Raw genomic sequence first — 20496 nt, 5'->3', positions numbered from 1 at the left:
ACTTATACTGTAGCCTATTCATTTCTTGTCACATCTTCTTCTGTAAGCAAAAGGACCTACTCTGAATAGTTTCTCCTGCTGACTCTGGTTGCTCGCTGCTACTAGGCCAGAGGCCTGCAGAACCTCTCCCCGGAGTCCTAGTAGTTTAAAAGCATGTTCTGAACGGTGGACTAGTGTTCCCAGCCAGCCCAGCTTACAAATCGATTTGACACAACTTCCCACAGTCTCTCCTCTGATGCAGGACTCCTCATCAATGACTGTGTAATGATGAGGACTTCATTAATGACCGTGTGGAAGTGAAGTTCCCTCACAGACCTCCTGGCACATCCAACCCTCCACTGTGGTACACTCACCGACCTTTCTCTGCCCCGAGTCCTTGATGGAGAACTTAACCGGACCGTAAGTTCCAACAGCTTTCCTGCCCCTGTGCTCCAGGAGTTCCTCATCAATGACTGTGTAATGATGAGGACATCACCAATGACCGTGTAAAGGTGATGTTCCCTCACAGTTCTCCCGGGCCTCCTCCTGTGTTCGGCGCACCCCCCCCCCCCAGATGGGGGGTGCCCTCCTGCTGCTGTCTAGTACTCCATTCTCCACTTCACCCGGCCGACAACTCCCCCCCCCCCCCCAGTGGCCAGCTTATATAGGATGCCCAGCTGCCCGCCCCCTGCCATTTCCAGTTGGGGATTGGTCAGGGCTCCCATGTGAGTTGCCTGCCACTCCAGTTCTAGGCCCTGCCCCTCTTCCAGAACATTCTCCGTGGAATAGGGTGACCACATTTGCAAACTGCCATTCAGGGAGGGACACCCCCCCCCCCCCCCCCGCGCAGCACCCGCGCCGCCCAAAAAAAATCAATGGGGCAGCACTGCTATACCGCCAGCAAAATACCGCTGCGGCTGCGTTTTGCGGGCAGATTTAACCCCACTTCAGCCGCTAGCGGTGGGTTAAAACCGCCCTGATAGTGGCTGAATAGCGTCGCTAAAACGATAGTAAAGCGGGGTGCCACAGTGTAAAAGGGGTCTAATACCAAGGTGTTCACCCTATTTGGAATAGATAGCCAGACTTTCTGCCACACAGAAATAAATATGTAAAAACAAAAAAAGACATTTTATTGTTACAAACGTACAGTATCAGATTCTAAAAGGAATTGCAACCATGCATGTTCTAATAGTAGAAGTAGAATAGTATTAGTGAGTGAGTAGTGTACAAACCTGGAAGTTTGGCTTGCGGCTCGGGTCGTGGCCCTCGTGGGCGGGAGGAGTCTCAGCAGTAGAGAAGTCGGGCTGCTGGCTGCTGGCCTGGCAATGAGCTGCAGGCAGCGGGAGTAGTCGGTCCCGGGACTGGCACTGGGCACAGGCTGCCATGGTGAATCCTGGCTTACCAGCAGTAAGCAGCTCTGGCTCAGGCTGCTCTCTCTCTCTCTGCTGCTGCGGCCAGAGGCGGAGAAGGAGGAGAGGAGGTGGGTGGACTCGGAGGCGCGCTGCTCAGCGCAGGGCAGCACTGGGTAAGCGTTGCTCAGCCGATGTCACTGGTTGCTAGACTTGAGGCGGGGCGGCCCTAGCAACCAGTTAGTTTGGCTGCTTCGGCAATGTTTATCAGGGTAAAGGACAGCTGCGGACTAGCGGTATTTTTTATTTCACTCCGGGACACTGTATTGTCTCGGAATGAAGGTGCCCGGGACCTGGGACACAAATATGTATTAAGGGACAATCCTGGGCAATCCGGGACATGTGGGCACCCTACCCTGGAAGCAGGGGAGGCGCCTCAGAACTGGAGCACAGGTGGCCACACCCACTGCTACACTAACCACTCCCTGCCCCCAGATCAAAACAAACAGGCCTAGCTTGCAGCATAAGCCTGCCTAAATTTACCTGTACTGACAGACTATCTAGCAAAAAATCCTATGCTAGCACCTACCTATTGGTAGAGGGTGCTACAATTATATATGTTTTATATATTCTAGAAATTATTTGAGGTTTTTATGCATAGTAACTGTTATGTGTATGTCGATAATGGTTAAAGGTTATTGTATCTAATTCTCTCCTTGTTTTGTGATATTTTATTATTGTACCTCGATTCAATAAAAATGTAATAAAAAAGAAAAAAAAAAAAATAGGTGTGCTATGTGGCTGACCTCCTGGTTGTTCTCCTCCCCAGGTGTCCTCTTCAGCATAGAGGCCACAGCCACACACTTTGCCGTACGCAACTACTGGCGAGGATTCTTCGCAGCCACATGTGCAGCTTTAATGTTCCGTCTGTTGGCCGTGATTAACCAAGAAAGAGGTAAGTCCTCGGAGATCAGGGAAATCCAGCGGATACAGGAGAAATATGAAGCCTCATAGATATTAGAATCACAGCTGATCACAGTGTAAACAGGATTTGCCAGTTGTTGGCAATGCTCTCCTTACGCTGACAGTGAAAGGGGACATCTACACTGACAATCGGGCCACTAATCAGTATCCTGATGATCAGTGCCCCCAAATACTGCCCATCTGTATCCATTAGTGCTGCCAATCAGTGGCCATCAGTGCTGCCAATCAGTGTCCATCAGTAATGCCTGTCGGTGCCCATCAGTGATGCCTATGAGTGCCTATCACTGCCCATCAGTGCCACCTGTCAGTGCCCATTAGTGCAGCCTCATCATTGCACATCAGTGCCACCTGTCAGTACCCATCAGTGCCACCTGTCAGTGCCCGTCAGTGCAGCCTCATCAGTGCCACCTGTCTGTTCCGCCGCATCAGCGCACATCAGTGCCCATCAGTGCAGCCTCATCAGCGTACATCAGTGCAGCCTCATCTGCGCACATCAGTGCCACATATCAGTACCCATCAGTGCAGCCTCATCAGTGCCCATCAGTGCAGCCTCATCAGTGCCACCTATCAGTGCCCATTCGTGCAGCCCCAACAGTGCCCTCAAATGCTGCCCATCTTTACCCATCAATGCTGCCAAACAGTGGCCATCAGTGCTACCAATCAGTGTCCATCTGTGATGCCTATGAGTGCCCATCAGTGCCACCTCATTAGTGCCACCTGTCAGTGCCCATCAGTGCAGCCTCATCATTGCACGTCAGTGCCCATCAGTGCCACCTGTCAGTGCCACCTCATCAGTACCACCTGTCAGTGCCCATCAGTGCAGCCTCATCATTGCACGTTAGTGCCCATCAGTGCCACCTGTCAGTGACACCTCATCAGTACCACCTGTCAGTGCCCATCAGTGCTGCCTCATCAGCGCCCATCAGTACCACCAGTCAGTTCCACCTCATCAGCGCACATCAGTGCAGCCTCATTAGTACACATCAGTGCCATCTATCAGTGTCCATCAGTGCAGCCTCATCAGCGCACATCAGTGCCACATATCAGTGGCCATCAGTGCAGCCTCATCAGTGGACATCAGTGAAGGAGAAAAATTACTTATTTTGAACTGAAACTAAGAAAAATTGGTGTTTTTTTTCACAATTTTCGTTTTTCTTTTTTGTTTGTTTAGCAAAAAGAAAAAAACCCCCAGTGGTGATTAAATACCACCAAAAGAAAGCTCTATTTGTCTCGAAAAAAATGATAGAAATGTCATATGTGTACAGTGACAATATATTCAAAGGAGCATCTTGCCGCGATTGCATAGCGATTCTGTCGCGGGAAGGTCGCGCCGTGTTTGGGGTGCCATTTAGAATGAATGGCGGCCAAATGCATGACAGGCTTTGCAGCGATTGTCATGCAATTTGGAATGGCGGTGATTCCGCCCGCGCTACTTTAGATGGAAGTGTGAATGGGGCCTCAAAGACAAGAGAACAGATACAAATCAACATAAAAGGAAACAAAAACTGTCTAAAGTTGATTGTCGGCAGTCTGGCTCCTCTAATGATCTCCTCTCGATTTCTCGCCATTCTTTTCAGAGACCGTCGCCGTCCTTTTTAATACCGGCTGGAAAGTGGAATTCCCGTTTGACCTCCCGGAATTTTTCTCCTACGCCATTCTGGGGTGAGTGATCCTGCGGCTCAGCGTTTCTGGTTTAGAATAGTCAAGTACGGTATATATATATATATATATATATATATATATATATATATATATATATATAATGATGGTGGTGAGAAGACTTCATCATTTTATAATTTGTACTATTAGTAGGGTTGCACCGATACCGTTTTTTTTACCGTCGGGTACGAGTACTAGTACTTTCAGTCAAGTACTCGCCTATACCGAGCACCAATATCTTTGAGGTGCAATTTGAGGCCATTAAAAAATGTTATCACAACTCACATGTTAAAAGTATTTAACCATTTGCCGGCCGCAATACACTATATTGTCAAAAGTATTGGGACACCTACCTTTACACGCACATGAACTTTAATGGCATCCCAGTCTTAGTCCGTAGGGCTCAGTGTTGAGTTGGTTCACCCTTTGCAGCTATAACAGCTTCAACTCTTCTGGACAGGCCGTCCATAAGGTTTAGGAGCGTGTCTATGGGAATGTAGCACAGCACAGTGGTGTAGTGGTTAGCACTTTCACCTAGCAGCAATAGGGTCGCTGGTTCAAAATCCTGACCACGACATCATCTGCCTGGAGTTTACATGTTCTCCCTGTGCCTGCGTGGTTTTCCTCCGGGTACTCTGGTTTCCTCCCACACTCCAAAGACATGCTGATAGGTTAATTAGACCTTGGCAAAAAACAATTGGCCTTAATATGTGTATTTGTATGTGTTTGTAAGCGTGTCGGGACCCTACGGGGTAAAGGACCGCGCAATGCCGCAGATGGACTCCAGTAGCAAGAAAGCACCCTGAGGCGATTCAGTTCGCATAGGTAGCACTATACAAGTCACTCGCTCAATGTTTGACCATTCTTCCAGAAGTACATTTGTGAGGTCAGGCACTGATGCTGAATGAGAAAGCCCTGGCTCACAGTCTCCGCTCGAATTCATCCCAAAGTTTTTCTATCGGGTTGAGGTCAGGACTCTGTGCAGGCCAGTCAAGTTCTCCCACCCCAAAATTCGCTCATCCATGTCTTTTTATTTCTCTAGGGTCTCTGCTAAAAATATATATATATATATATATATATATATATATATATATATATATGTATGTATGTATATGTATGTATGTATGTATGTATGTATATGTATATATATATATATATATATATATATATATATATATATATATATAATGATGTTTGGGTGTTTTACGTAATTTTCGAGCAAACAAAACCTGATTTTTACTTGTAAACAAAAAGTGCCAGAAAAGGCCTGGTCTTAAAGTGGTTAAAGATAGATAGACATAAGCACACAACTGAATACTGTAATGGGGTGTAAGGTCCTTCAAGTTGGGGTTCTGCCTTAGGAGGAATTGGCAACCTCCTCCTGCCTCTCACTCGGGGTATGTAAGGAGTGGGGGGTGAAGCGAATGGGTTTTGGCAGTCAACAAAGGAGCAGAGGGACCTTCTTACCATAAGACTTGACATTCCTCTCTCCCTGTTGGGAAGAGTATGTATGAGGAAGTTTTTGTAATGTGTGGACATGAGTCTGTCCAATGGAACTTAGTTGTTTAAACTTTTCAAAGAGTATGTGCTACGCAGAAGTGCCTGTGAAGCAGCAGATGCCCAGTGGCGGACACTCTATTAGGGGCGTAGGGGCGCCACCCCCCTAATCCATCCCCATGGCCCCTAATCTCGATGCAGGGCGCCGGACGCATGGATTTCAATGTTCTTTGTTGTTTTTTAAGCACATGTTTAGAGCCTGAGGTTCTAATTGGCTTCAAAAAGGGTGGGCTCAGGGGCACAGAGCACTGCGCCCTGAGCCCACCCAGTTGTGTGACAAAAGCAAATTAATATTTGCTATTGTCTTCCTGCTTCTCCTCCTGGCCAATCAGGAAGCGGGTGTTAAGACCCGATTTAGCGAGAGGAAGAGCAACCATATTGGCCGGGAGCAGAAGCAGGGGGAAGGCATCGAAGAGGAGATGCAGGGGGAAGCCGCCGAAGCTGCCCACGACCTGTATGGGGTAAGTGCAGGGCTGGTGGGCAGATGGGTGAGCCACAGGGGGGTTTGTTTCCCGATCAACCAAGCGACAGGGGGTGGGGGGGGGTTTAACCGACCAAACGGGGGGGGCCGGGGGTTTGTTTTCCGCCCCCCCACACAAAAAAAAATAGAGCACCAGCCGCCACTGCAGATGCCTCTGTAGATGTTGTTGATGTTGGGAAGTTACGTTAATGGAAGTGTAGCGTAAAACATTTATCTTGCCCAGTCTGTCATTATTTCTTTAAGAGGGGGGTTCTCTTGATCACAAAAGTAAGTACGGTGACAAAGAAACAGATGCCGGAGAAGAGTAGAAGAGTGGGGCTGTAATGGGGTTAGGCCAGGCTAGGCCTTGGCTAGAGTTTCACAAGAGGTCTGTGTTGTCTCTCTGCTCCACCCAGTGCCAGGACAAGGGATGGGCAGGAGAGTCGGCTGGGCACTGTGGTTCCATGTGAGATATGGGCGGGGGGGGGGGGGTGCTGTGAGGAGATTGAGGGGGAGGGGATTTTGTTGGGAGGGGCAAACCAACGCCAATACCCCCCCCTCCCCGGAGACAGAAGGGGCCTCCCTACCTTTGGAAGGGGGCAGATCAGGCAGACATGAATCCAGGCTGCAACTCCTCGATCCAGGGCCATTGCTTCTCCTCCAGGCTGAACAGGAAGTGGGTCTTGACAGAGGTGGGATAGGTCCTAAGACTCCTGGCCCCATCGGGCCTCAGGAACTGCTTCCTGTTTGGTTGGGAGGAGAATCAGGAGGGCAATTTGCTATTGTCACACAAGGGCGTGGGCTCAGGGCGTAGTGCCCACTCTTTTTTGAAGCCAATTAGAGCCTCAGGCTCTAGCCACATGCTTTAAAAAAAATAAAAAAAAACATTGGAATCCATGCGTCCGGCGCCCCCCATGTAGATTAGGGGGCCAGACACATGAATAGAGGGGGAGGCGCCTGTGTGTCCCCTATGGACGGGCTGCCACTGCACATAATGCTCATACATCTTGAGGGGGGGGTGCAGTTTGGCATGTTCACCCTGGGCTGTAGATGACCTTGTCCTGGCACTGGTTTCACCCTTGGAGTAGAAGGAACTTTGGGAAGCCCCTTGCCTCTGGGGAGCCTCCAAAGATTACAGTGACACCATGCTTTTTTCTGTGTCCCCATGCGACCTGTATTTCCCCATGTGTCCCCTTATGTTACAATACTTCTCACCACCCAAAGCTGTTTGGTATGACTTGCTAGTACATATTGATGAATTGCATCCCCAGGACCCCCCTGAAAACCAGTTCTCTGCAATATACACATGTGTTAGCCCTTGTACACACGGTCGGAGATTTCGACAACCAAATCTGTCGGATTTTGTCCGTCGGATTTTGTCCGAAACTGTTGCATACACACGGTCGGACGAAGTTGTCGAAAAATCCGATCATTCAGAACGTGATGACATAATTTCATTACGATGGGACTACGTTCAGGCTAGTAGCCAATAGTTTTGATGTAGGAATTTGATCTGAGCATACGTGGCACTTGGTCCGATCAAAATTCTCTACACATGATCGGAGCATGTCCGACCGGCCCAGTTGGTCAGAAAATATTTCCAACAAGTTGGAAAATTTGGTCCGACGGATATTCCGACGGAATCAGTCTGATGCATACCACACACAGTCGGATTATCCGACGACACGGTCCGATAGGACACATTCCGACGGATTCTCCGACCGTGTGTACAAGGGCTAACTTTTCTGAAAGTCAGAGATGAAGATCGCACCTGGAGCACCTCTCCATGCAATGTGGAGCCAGAACAGTCTACAAAAAAGTTCCCCACAATGCATTGTGGGATGCATTCCCCTCTGAAACCAGGAAGTGGCATAATGCAGGGTCTTGGGTTTTGTAGGGCACCATAATGCTCCCTAGATTTGGTAAATCATATGAAATGGTCCCCGGCAGTACATGAATGAAATGATGGTAGAGAGTTTCTGTCCACATTCAGTATAAAAGTAGACCATCAGTAGGTGCTGTATATGTAGCACCCCCTTACCCCTGATAGGCAGATGAGGACATTCCTTGGTGGGCTAGCATTTCTAACCTCACAATCCTTGACTCTTTGTGGGTTTGAAGAAATTGGGCACCAATCAGTTTAGAACATTTCAGAGAGGATACCCAAAAAAGGATAAAATGCATCTCCAGGCTACTATGCACAGTCAGTACAGAGCTAGGAGCCTTCAAGCTGAAACCAGCAATCTGTACTCTTCAAATTGTGGAACGCCACTGAAACATCAAGAGTATCTTTAGAACGAGCGTCGCTGGCATCCTGCAATGTCCAGCAGCTCTCAATGTTCAAGATTCCATCTTCCTGCTCCATTCCTCCTTGATGCACTCTCAAGGTGGTGTAAAACCCGTCCAGCCCCTACAGAAAAATGGCAACCGATCACACACAGGACGCCAAAACGAAACCAGGGGATGTAGGATGGCTTTAGCCCTGTTTTCCACCCGCAGGAAAGGTCCCTCAGACACGTTTCAGCTCCTGGTGGGACTAATCGTTCATTAACGATTAAATACACTAAGGGCTGAAACGCATCTGAGGGACCTCTTCTGCGGGTGGAGAGCAGAACTGAAGCCATATTATGTTACTTGGTTTAGTTTTGGTAACAGTGAGTCGGCGTCCTGTGTGGGATCAGTTGTCAGTTTTTTGCAGCACATTGTAGCCTTATAAGCTATTTTAAATGATCTGCGCCAGTTCACCCAGACAAGCATATCATGTTGGCCAATATCAGTAACAGGAGACGTAGAGCCGTACTTTTTATGTTTGACTTTCCAGCCCCTAAACACAGGCCAACTCTTAGCTTCCCCCTCCCCAGGCAGCAGACTTGGGAGGCAGAGACTTCAAATAGAGGCCTCCTCTCCTGGCAACAGCCTAGGGGACAAGGATCTCCTCTCCTGACCATAGTCCAAAAGACAAGGATTTCCTCTACTGACCACAGCCTAGGAGGCAAGAAACTCTTCTCCTGACCACAGCCTAGGAGACCAGAATCTCCACTCCTGACCACAACTTAGCATGCAAGGATCTTCTCTACTGACCACAGCGTAGGAAACAAGGATCTCATCTCCTGAACACATCCTAGGAGGTAAGGATCTCCTCTCCTGACTACAGCTTAGGAGGCAAGGATTTCCTCTACTGACCATAGCCTAGGAGGCAAGAAACTCTTCTCCTGACCACAGCCTAGGAGACCAGAATCTCCACTCCTGACCACAACTTAGCATGCAAGGATCTTCTCTACTGACCACAGTGTAGGAAACAAGGATCTCCTTTCCTGACCACATCCTAGGAGGTAAGGATCTCCTCTCCTGACTACAGCTTAGGAGGCAAGGATCTCCTCTCCTGACCACAGCCTAGGAGACCAGGATCTCCTTTCATAACCACAGCCTGGGAGACCAGGATCTCCTCTCCTGCCCACATCACCTAGGAGACAAGGATCTCCTCTCCTGACCACAGCTTAGGAGACAAGAATCTCCTCTCCTGACCACAGCCCAAGAGACAAGGATCTCCTCTCCTGACCACAGCTTAAGAGGCAAGGATTTCCTCTACTGACCACAGCCTAGGAGGCAAGAAACTCCTCCCCTGACCACAGCCTAGGAGACCAGAATCTCCACTCCTGACGACAACTTAGCATGCAAGGATCTTCTCTACTGACCACAGCGTTGGAAACAAGGATCTCCTCTGCTGACCACATCCTAGGAGGTAAGGATCTCCTCTCCTGACTACAGCTTAGGAGGCAAGGATCTCCTCTCCTGGCCACAGCCTAGGAGGCAAGGATTTCCTCTCCTGACCACAGACTAGGAGACCAGGATCTCCTTTCATAACCACAGCCTGGGAGACAAGGATCTCCTATCTTGACCACAGCCTAGAGTACATGGATCTCCTCTCCTGCCCACAGCACCTAGGAGATATGGATCTCCTCTCCTGACCACAGCTTAGGAGACAAGAATCTCCTCTCTTAATCACAGCTAGGAGACCAGGATCTCCTCTGCTGACCACAGTTTAAAAGACAAGGATCTCCTCTACTGGCAGGAGCCCAGGAGACAATGATCCTTCTGGAAGGACACCCCAAATATTTAAATCTTTCCCCAGCACTGGGGAAACCCCAAAAAAGCAGAGCTATAACCATCCAAGCTCAGGCTTACTACAGCCAAGCTTCAACCCTAAATTTAAGCTGCAGGGAACTCCTGCTTAGGGCAGGTCCCTACATATATGAGAGTTTACATGTACAAAGCTAATTCAAAGGATACCCAGCAATCATCGTGTGAGATACATTTCACCTCATTCCTTATCAACAAAAAACATCTGCATAAACCTGAGCACAAAGGTCCTCGGGTTGATGGTAATAAATATAGTGACTTTCCATGAAGGAGCCACACATAAAATATGAACTTCCTTCTTACCAGTCATACAGTTTGGCTGAGTACATGTAGATATTGAAGTCAAGCCCCTGTGAGTACAGAGAGTAATGTAAGCCAATGTCGCATTGTTTATATATTAAAAACATCTGAGTATCATCTCAGTAATTGTATATCAGTTTTGGTTGGTTGTGAGATCCATAGCAGAGCACAAGTACATTATATTTAATGTTAAATGGATGCCAAATGCAGAGTCACCCTCAGAATGCCAACTGTCCCTCAGTGTACCCAGGCACCCGCTGCATACATCAACGCTTTGGACCGTGCATGGTCCAAACATGGAGTATAGAGGAGCAATTACACACGGGACCTTCTGATCATATAAAAAAAAATGTATTTGTTATAATGACCTGTAAAATTGTATGACTTTATTGCTGAGGGTTTAGTTAGACTTTGAAGGATGACTACCTGTATACCTTGACTGTTGAGACGCAATGGGCTTAGGTCCCAATTAATGTAACACCAAGAGGTCAAATCCCCCCACCATCCTTGCCCTTTTCCCCATTAAAGGGGAGGTCCACCCTAAAGTGGACCTCCGCTCATCGTAACCCTCCCCCCCTCCGGCGCCACAATTGGCACCTTTCAGGGGGGAGGGGGGTGCAGATACCTGTACAGTACAGGTATTCTGCACCCACTTCCGGGATAGCTCTCTGCGGAAAGGGGCGTAGATTACGCCCCTTTCCGCAAGTGCCCGCCCCTTTCCGCAAGTGCCCCGCTGCCTGCTGGGAAACACACAGATCCCAGAGGCAGCGGGGACCGTCCTTATTGCGCAGCGCGATTCGCGCATGCGCAGTAGGGAACCGGGAAATGAAGCCGAAAGGCTCCATTTCCTGATTCCCATACCCAAGATGGCGGTGGCAGCACCCGACAGACGATCGGCTTCGGGTGCCGACATCGCGGGCGCGCTGGACAGGTAAGTGTCACTATTTTAAAAGTCAGCAGCTGCAGTATTTGTAGCTGCTGGCTTTTAAAAAAAAAAAAAAACGCGGAGTCCCGGCGGACTCCCGCTTTAAATAAAACACTTACAACCATTAGGTTGGAAAGGGCAAGGCCACAGCTTTATTAAATTCCAACACGTAACATGTGAACATGTTTAACCAGTGCCAGTCACAGTCGTACTGTGAGCACTCAACCAAAAGAGGGAAGTGGGGCCTGTCCTTACCATAAGTGCTGGACAGACAGCCTACTTCCAATTTTCCATTAAGGGCATAGTCAATTACCGCAACTTTAACTGCTGGCAAGGTCAAGAAAACCGCAGCAAGCTGTGACATACCATAACATAGGAAAAAATGGGGCGGGAGGGTGGGCAGCTCTTCCAAACGACTCTACCGAAAGACCCAGAATTCCCTGGGGTACACGATTTTCTGAGCTCAGGCCCAACCCATCTCACCTGTCCCACCCAATTGTTCCCCTTTTCTTGTACCTAATCATGCCCCCATCAGTCAAGGCTCTTTCCCTAGGAGGGGCTCAAGAGGCCTTCATTAGTCTCTCTTCTCTCGCTCTCTTCTTTATCTCTGTATCGCTTCTTTTTTTTTTTTTCTCTTTTCTCTCTTCCCTTTTCTTTTTTTCTATTTCTCTCTTATTTCTCTTCTTTTTTTCTCTTTTCTTTTTCTTGCTCTCTCATTTTCTTTTTCTCCTCTTTCTCTTATTATGTTCCACTTGTCACTTTTCTTTCTCTCTCTTCTTTTTCTCATTTTTCTCTTTTCTTTCTCTCTTATTTTTCTTTCTCTTCTCTTTCTTCTTATTCACTCTTCCCTTTTTCTATTTTCTTTCTCTCTCTTTCTATTTTTTCAATCCTTTTCCTCTTTTCTTTCTCTCTCCCTTATTATTCTTTATCTCTCTTATTTTTCTTTCTTACTTTTTTTCTCTTTTCTTTCTCTCTTTCTTACTTCTTTCTCTTTTCGTTTTATACCTCTCTTCTTTCTCTTTCTCTCTCTTCCTTTTTCTCTCTTTTCTGTCTCTCTCTCTCCTATTTTTTTTTTACTTCTCTTCTTTTTCTTCTCTCTCTTTGTATTCTCTCCCCCTTTTCTCTTTTCTTTCTCTCTCTCAATTTTCAATCTCTCTCTTCTTTCTCTCCTTTTCTCTCTTGTCTCTCTCTCTTCTCTTTCTTAATTTCTATTCCCCTTTTGTCTTTTCATTCTCTCCTTTTCTCTCTTATTTTTCTTTCTCTCTCCTTTTTATTTCTCCTCTCCCTCTTCTTATTTTCTTCCATTTTTCTCTTTTCTTTTTCTAGCTCTCTTCTTTCTCCCTTCTCTCGCTCTCTTTCATTTTCTTTCTCTCTCTTATGTGTCTTTTTCATCTCTCGCTTCTTATTCTCTCTTTCCCGTTTCTCTTCTCTCTCTCTCCCTCTCTCCTTCCTCTCTTTTCTTTTTCTATCTCTCTCTACTTTCTCTCCCGTTTCCCTCTTTTCTTTTTCTATCTCTCTAGCTTCTCTCAATTTTCTCTCTTTTCTTTCTCCCTCTCATTTTTCCTTCTCTCTTCTTCTTCTCTCTTCCCCTTTTCTCTCTCTCTTTCCCCCCTTTTTTCTTTCTCTCTATTTTCTCTCTTTTCTTTCTCTCTCTCACTCGTATTTTTCTTTCTCATTTCACTCTCTCTTCTTATTCCCTCTTCCCATTTTCTCTTTTCTCCCTCTCATTCTCTCATTCCTTTCTTTTTTTTATCTCTCTTTTTTTCTCTTCTCTCTCCTTTCTCTCTCCCATCCACCCCTCATCTCCCCTTTATTTTCTCTCTCTCTCTCAATTTTTTTCCTAAGCAAAAATATTTGATAAAACCCTCTATGGGATTTTGAGGGCAACCCAACAAAGTCAAAAGATTTTTTGTAATCTCTATAAAGTTGCATCTTTAATATCTGAATCATTTTAAAATCTCACATAGTGAAACCTGGTGTACAAAAACAGCCATTACACAAAAAGATTTGGCAACAAATTGTGTACACATGCTGGGTGGTATTCCCAAAACCATTTACATTCCACAGCTATGATTCCTAGTTGTGGCTTGCTTAATGGAATGGGGTAATCCAACATGTTTCGAACCTCCAGAATCAATTTCTTCCTCAGGAGTACAATTCCAACAACCACAACATTGCTGTTGCTTTTCAGTGTGTCTCACTCTATACCTTCTCCCATGCAAGGACCACATATGCCCATGAATCAATGGGGCACCATTGAGAGGACAATTCCCCATATAGACAATGCCCCATATAGAGGTTTCCTCTTCTGGCTTTTTCTGTTGTCTGTTTCTGGAAAAAAAATTCTCTTTTTTTTAATCTTTGTCTATTTTCTTTTTTTTTATTCCCTTTTCCTATTCGTTCTCTGTCTCTTTTCTCTTGCACACTCTCTATTCTTTTTGTCTCTCTTCTTTGAATATATGAATACTACCACCCTTGTAGTACAGCACACCCGATCAAATAATAACCTTCCTCCCCATCCCTGTGATCTTCACTGTGTGACCCCGCAGTACTGCACAGCCTTTCCTGTAAGAAAGCCCCCTTCTTACTCTGCATACGCACCATGACCCCCATTTATTCTTATGGGTGAGCCAAACTCCATTAGACAGTTGGAGGCCATAGTGACTGAGGCCCACCTATAGGTATGAGTGAGGCTGTAGTGAGTAAGGGTCACCTATGGGTATGAATGAGGCCACAGTGAGTAATTGCACATGAAAACAAACGCGAGCGGTCCGCTCGTGTGAACTACATCACTTCCAGTGTCCTGCGCGTTACGTCACGTGCCTCGTGACTTCAACTGGGATCCCAGTTGAAGTCCCGAGGCACGTGACGTAACGCGTAGGACACCGGAAGTGACGTAGTACGCACGAGCGGACGGCTCGGCGCTTGTTTTCATGTGCAATTACTTCTTTTAACTTGTGAGTAGCCTGTGTTTTTTAATAAACTATTCTGGTTTTAAAAAATACTACACTATGGTCGGCTCCCTGTCTGTCTTCTGAGTACTCTCCTTTAGCCACCACGGACATTGTGTGTCATGATTAGAGGAACTGGACGTTGGTTTGTGTGTTCCGTTCTCTCCATCCATTCCAGGAGTTATTATTTACGCTGTTTAACCTTACAGCTGTAAGGTAATTGTTGAATTCATACACTGGTTGGTGAACACTCTGGATGTTTCTGGCACTAGTCACTTGGTTTGACACAGATGAATAACTTCTAGCAATAATTAGAGGACTTTTCATTGATTGCTATATAATTTTTTTGCACTTTATGTGACACTGTGTTTCCTTTGCACTGATTGGGATATATACCACGATATATATTCACATTTTATTAATTGTACAGTTTTTTTTTGTCTATTTATTCACTATTGCACTTTATATATATATATTTTTTTTATATTGATTCCTGGTATTTCTAGTGTTATATATTTTATTTATTTATCACCGTGTGTTTATTTCTATTATAGATATTGTGTAATTTTGGTATTCTGATATTTTTTATTCAATTGAATTTATGCCACAGATGATCTTGGGATCCCTCTGAGCTTTCACCTTCACGGCAGAAGCGCAGCACCATTTCTATTCATAATGTATGCACTTTCTATGAGATTTGGTTTGGCTCATACGGTGTGTGCAGCCCCACCTATAGATATGAATGAGACCACAGTGAGTAAGGCGCACCTATAGATATGAATGAGACCACAGTGAGTAAGGCGCACCTATAGGTATGAATGAGGCCACAGTGAGTAAGGCCCACCTATAGGTATGAATGAGGCCATAGTGAGTAAGGCCCACCTATAGGTATGAATGAGGCCATAGTGAGTAAGGCCCACCTATAGGTATGAATGAGGCCATAGTGAGAAGGCCCACCTATAGGTATGAATGAGGCCATAGTGAGTAAGGCCCACCTATAGGTATGAATGAGGCCACAGGGAGTAAGGCACACCTCTTGATATGAATGAGACCATAGTGAGTAAGGCCCACCTATAGGTATGAATGAGGCTGTAGTGAGTAAGGCCCACCTATAGGTATGAATGAGGCCATAGTGAGTAAGGCCCACCTATAGGTATGAATGAGGCCACAGGGAGTAAGGCACACCTCTTGATATGAATGAGACCATAGTGAGTAAGGCCCACCTATAGGTATGAATAAGGCTGTAGTGAGTAAGGCCCACCTATAGGTATGAATGAGGCCATAGTGAGTAAGGCCCACCTATAGGTATGAATGAGGCCATAGTGAGTAAGGCCCACCTATAGGTATGAATGAGACCATAGTGAGTAAGGCCCACCTATAGGTATGAATGAGGCCATAGTGAGTAAGGCCCACCTATAGGTATGAATGAGGCCATAGTGAGTAAGGCCCACCTATAGGTATGAATGAGGCCATAGTGAGAAGGCCCACCTATAGGTATGAATGAGGCCATAGTGAGTAAGGCCCACCTATAGGTATGAATGAGGCCACAGGGAGTAAGGCACACCTCTTGATATGAATGAGACCATAGTGAGTAAGGCCCACCTATAGGTATGAATGAGGCTGTAGTGAGTAAGGCCCACCTATAGGTATGAATGAGGCCATAGTGAGTAAGGCCCACCTATAGGTATGAATGAGGCCACAGGGAGTAAGGCACACCTCTTGATATGAATGAGACCATAGTGAGTAAGGCCCACCTATAGGTATGAATGAGGCTGTAGTGAGTAAGGCCCACCTATAGGTATGAATGAGGCCATAGTGAGTAAGGCCCACCTATAGGTATGAATGAGGCCATAGTGAGTAAGGCCCACCTATAGGTATGAATGAGACCATAGTGAGTAAGGCCCACCTATAGGTATGAATGAGTCTGTAGTGAGTAAGGCCCACCTATAGGTATGAATGAGACCATAGTGAGTAAGGCCCACCTATAGGTATGAATGAGGCCACAGGGAGTAAGGCACACCTCTTGATATGAATGAGACCATAGTGAGTAAGGCCCACCTATAGGTATGAATAAGGCTGTAGTGAGTAAGGCCCACCTATAGGTATGAATGAGGCCATAGTGAGTAAGGCCCACCTATAGGTATGAATGAGGCCATAGTGAGTAAGGCCCACCTATAGGTATGAATGAGACCATAGTGAGTAAGGCCCACCTATAGGTATGAATGAGGCCATAGTGAGTAAGGCCCACCTATAGGTATGAATGAGGCCATAGTGAGTAAGGCCCACCTATAGGTATGAATGAGGCCATAGTGAGAAGGCCCACCTATAGGTATGAATGAGGCCATAGTGAGTAAGGCCCACCTATAGGTATGAATGAGGCCACAGGGAGTAAGGCACACCTCTTGATATGAATGAGACCATAGTGAGTAAGGCCCACCTATAGGTATGAATGAGGCTGTAGTGAGTAAGGCCCACCTATAGGTATGAATGAGGCCATAGTGAGTAAGGCCCACCTATAGGTATGAATGAGGCCACAGGGAGTAAGGCACACCTCTTGATATGAATGAGACCATAGTGAGTAAGGCCCACCTATAGGTATGAATGAGGCTGTAGTGAGTAAGGCCCACCTATAGGTATGAATGAGGCCATAGTGAGTAAGGCCCACCTATAGGTATGAATGAGGCCATAGTGAGTAAGGCCCACCTATAGGTATGAATGAGACCATAGTGAGTAAGGCCCACCTATAGGTATGAATGAGTCTGTAGTGAGTAAGGCCCACCTATAGGTATGAATGAGGCCATAATGAGTAAGGACCACCTATAGGTATGAATGAGGCCACAGGGAGTAAGGCGCACCTCTTGATATGAATGAGGCCATAGTGAGTAAGGCCCACCTATAGGTATGAATGAGGCCGTAGTGAGTAAGGCCCACCTATAGGTATGAATGAGGCCGCAGTGAGCATGCCCAGTAAGATGTCTTTGTTGAAAAGACTGTATTGCTCAGGACATTTTAACCCAATATGTTAACAAAAAATGGTGGACTTGATGGACCATCTGCCGTCTCTCTTCTATGTTTCCAACTATGGCAGGAATATTTAAACCCCAGAATGACCACCTGATGGAGTGTAATGAGCGCACTTTATTGTAGACTTGCAGACCCCCTTTTTACATTGTGTGCTCTCTTGTCTTTCCAGCGTTGTGTGCGGCTGTGTGTGCTGCGTCTACCTGTTTCTACACCGCGTCACCTTACTCTTCATCAATAACAACGAGCGCGTCGGCAAATTCCTCCGCAACAAGTAAGTGTCCTTCTCAACGTTGGCTAATCGGTCTGCTCAGCCGGAATGAATAGAATGCCATCTCTAAGTGGCTTATCCTGATATCTACGATATTGTATTGTTTTATTTATTTATTTTTTCTGTAACACTGTGTCTGTTTTTTTCTGAGACTGAGAAATGTGAAAAGAAGTACAACTAGTGCAAAATGATAGGGAACCATCAGCTCACTGTTGTATATGTGCTGCACCATCAAGTTGATGTGCATAACAGGTGCAGCATCCCTTAAGATGCAGGCTCACCAGCTATGGTGCCATCTCCGGGGGCTTAAAATTCTAACAAAAACAGAGAAAGGAAGTCACGGGCGGACCAAGCTGCTTATCAAGGGAACTTTATTATTGCCCAATTAAGGAAAACAAGAATACAAAAACCAGGTACCCACCACCAACACCTAAACCAATATTAAAATAAGACAACATTGTCTATACAAAAGCAGCTGCGTCACATATACATCAGGCACACACACTCCATATGCACCCAAGTGAATAGGCAGTTAGATAGGTATGTAAGTCCTGGTGATTAGCACCATCACTAAATGTGCATATCCCATCACCATGAACCATCAAGTACCCATCTGGGGGATAAGGTGGTAATTTATTGGGAATTCACACACTTGGAAAGTAGACCCTATAAAGAGTGATGCCACTGGGTTTACTTAGTTGACTCTTATTCCACTGGTGATAAACACTGTATAGAGGGTGACATATAGCCACAAGTAGTCAGTAATTCGTTCAGGTTTTCAGCTTCAAACCAAGCTGTATAAGCAAAGGTAACCCAGTGTAAAGTTTATTTAGCTAGGATAGTGGGTAAAGCTCATCTGCAGATCAGGAATGCAGTATTGTGCAATGATATAGACAATAACAGGACCACTGGTCCCTTCACCTGACCATTGTGGACAAGAGTCTCTCATAGCTGGCAGGTGTCCCAGGTATCTCCATAGAATGCCGTCTTCAAGGGGATCTAGCAGGTCCCCTCACCTGACCGTTGTGGACAAGAGTCTCTAATAGCTGGCAGGTGTCCCAAGTATCTCAATAGGATGCTGTCTCCAAGGGGATCTCGCTGGTCCCCTCACCCGACCGTTGTGGACAAGAGTCTCTAATAGCTGGCAGGTGTCCCAGGTATCTCCATAGGATGCTGTCTCTAAGGGGATCTTGCTGGTCTCCTCACCCAACCATTGTGGACAAGAGTCTCTAATAGCTGGCAGGTGTCCCAGGTATCTCCATAGGATATCGTCTCTAAGGGGATCTCGCTGGTCCCCTCACCCGACCATTGTGGACAAGAATCTCTAATAGCTGTCAGGTGTCCCAAGTATCTCAATAGGATGCCGTCTCCAAGGGGATCTCGCTGGTCCCCTCACCCGACCATTGTGGACAAGAGTCTCTAATAGCTGGCAGGTGTCCCAGGTATCTCCATAGGATGCTGTCTCTAAGGGGATCTTGCTGGTCTCCTCACCCAACCATTGTGGACAAGAGTCTCTAATAGCTGGCAGGTGTCCCAGGTATCTCCATAGGATGCTGTCTCTAAGGGGATCTCGCTGGTCTCCTCACCCAACCATTGTGGACAAGAGTCTCTAATAGCTGGCAGGTGTCCCAAGTATCTCCATAGGATGTTGTCTCTAAAGGGATCTCGCTGGTCCTCTCACCCGACCGTTGTGCACAAGAGTCTCTAATAGCTGGCAGGTGTCCCAGGTATCTCCATAGGATGCTGTCTCTAAGGGGATCTTGCTGGTCTCCTCACCCAACAATTGTGGACAAGAGTCTCTAATAGCTGGCAGGTGTCCCAGGTATCTCCATAGGATGTCGTCTCTAAGGGGATCTTGCTGGTCCCCTCACCCGACCGTTGTGGACAAGAGTCTCTAATAGCTGGCAGGTGTCCCAGGTATCTCCATAGGATGCCGTCTCTAAGGGGATCTTGCTGGTCTCCTCACCCAACCATTATGCACAAGAGTCTCTAATAGCTGGCAGGTGTCCCATCTCTCACGAGATCCCCTTAGAGACGGCATCCTATGGAGATATCTGGGACACCTGCCAGCTATTAGAGACTCTTGTCCACAACTGTCGGGTGAGCAGACCAGTGGTCTTGTGATTGCCTATATCATTGCACAATACTTCTTTCCTGACCTGCAGATGTGCTTTACCCACTATCCTAGGTAAATAAACATTACACTGGGTTACCCTTGCTTATACGGCTTGGCCTGATGCTGAAAACCTGAACGAATTACTGACTACTTGTGGCCATATGCCACCCTCTATACAGTGTTTATCACCAGTGGAATAAGAGTCAACGAAGTAAACCCAGTGGCATCACTCTTTATAGGGTCTACTTTTCAAGTGTGTAAATTCCCAATAAATTACCCCCCTTATCCCCCAGCTGAGGGCTTGATGGTAATTGGTGATGGGATATGCACGTTTAGTGATGGTGCTAGTCACCAGAGCTTATGTGCCTATCTAACCGCCTATTCACTTGGGTGCATATGGGGTGTATGTGCCTGATGTATATGTGACGCAGTTGTTTTTATATAGACAACGTTGTCTTATTTTAATATTGGTCTAGGTGTTTGTGGTGGGTACCTGGTTTTTGTGCCTATCTAACTGCCTATTTACTTGGGTACATATGGGGTGTGTGTGCCTGATGTATACGTGACGCAGCTGCTTTTATATGGACAAGGTTGTCTTATTTTAATATTAGTGTAGGTGTTGGTGGTGGGTACCTAGTTTCTGTGCAACAATTAAGTTCTGTTGATAAGTAGCTTGGTCCGCCCGTGACTTCCTTTCTCGGGGGGGTCGTCCTTCCCCCTGCTCTATTTTTGAAAGATGTACAACTACTTATTTTCTTTAAAATTTTTCACAATTTTTTTTTGC

General features: G+C 46.4%; 1 protein-coding gene across 1 annotated transcript in view; it reads left to right on the top strand.

Annotated features, from left to right (window-relative positions):
• The window catches only part of LOC143961617 (chloride channel protein ClC-Kb-like), an 88938-nt gene that overhangs the window by 36204 nt on the left and 32238 nt on the right, over positions 1-20496 (top strand). Inside the window, 3 exon segments of the mRNA XM_077470938.1 lie at positions 2158-2283; positions 3890-3974; positions 17498-17599. Of these exon segments, the coding sequence (XP_077327064.1) occupies positions 2158-2283; positions 3890-3974; positions 17498-17599 (313 nt within the window).

Source organism: Lithobates pipiens, unplaced genomic scaffold, assembly GCF_037356315.1.
Source record: "Lithobates pipiens isolate NorthernLeopardFrog02 unplaced genomic scaffold, aLitPip1_a1.2 Scaffold_8, whole genome shotgun sequence".
Lineage (NCBI taxonomy): Eukaryota > Metazoa > Chordata > Amphibia > Anura > Ranidae > Lithobates > Lithobates pipiens.
Note: the sequence above shows the minus strand (reverse complement) of the source record. Positions and strands in the feature narration are given on the sequence as shown.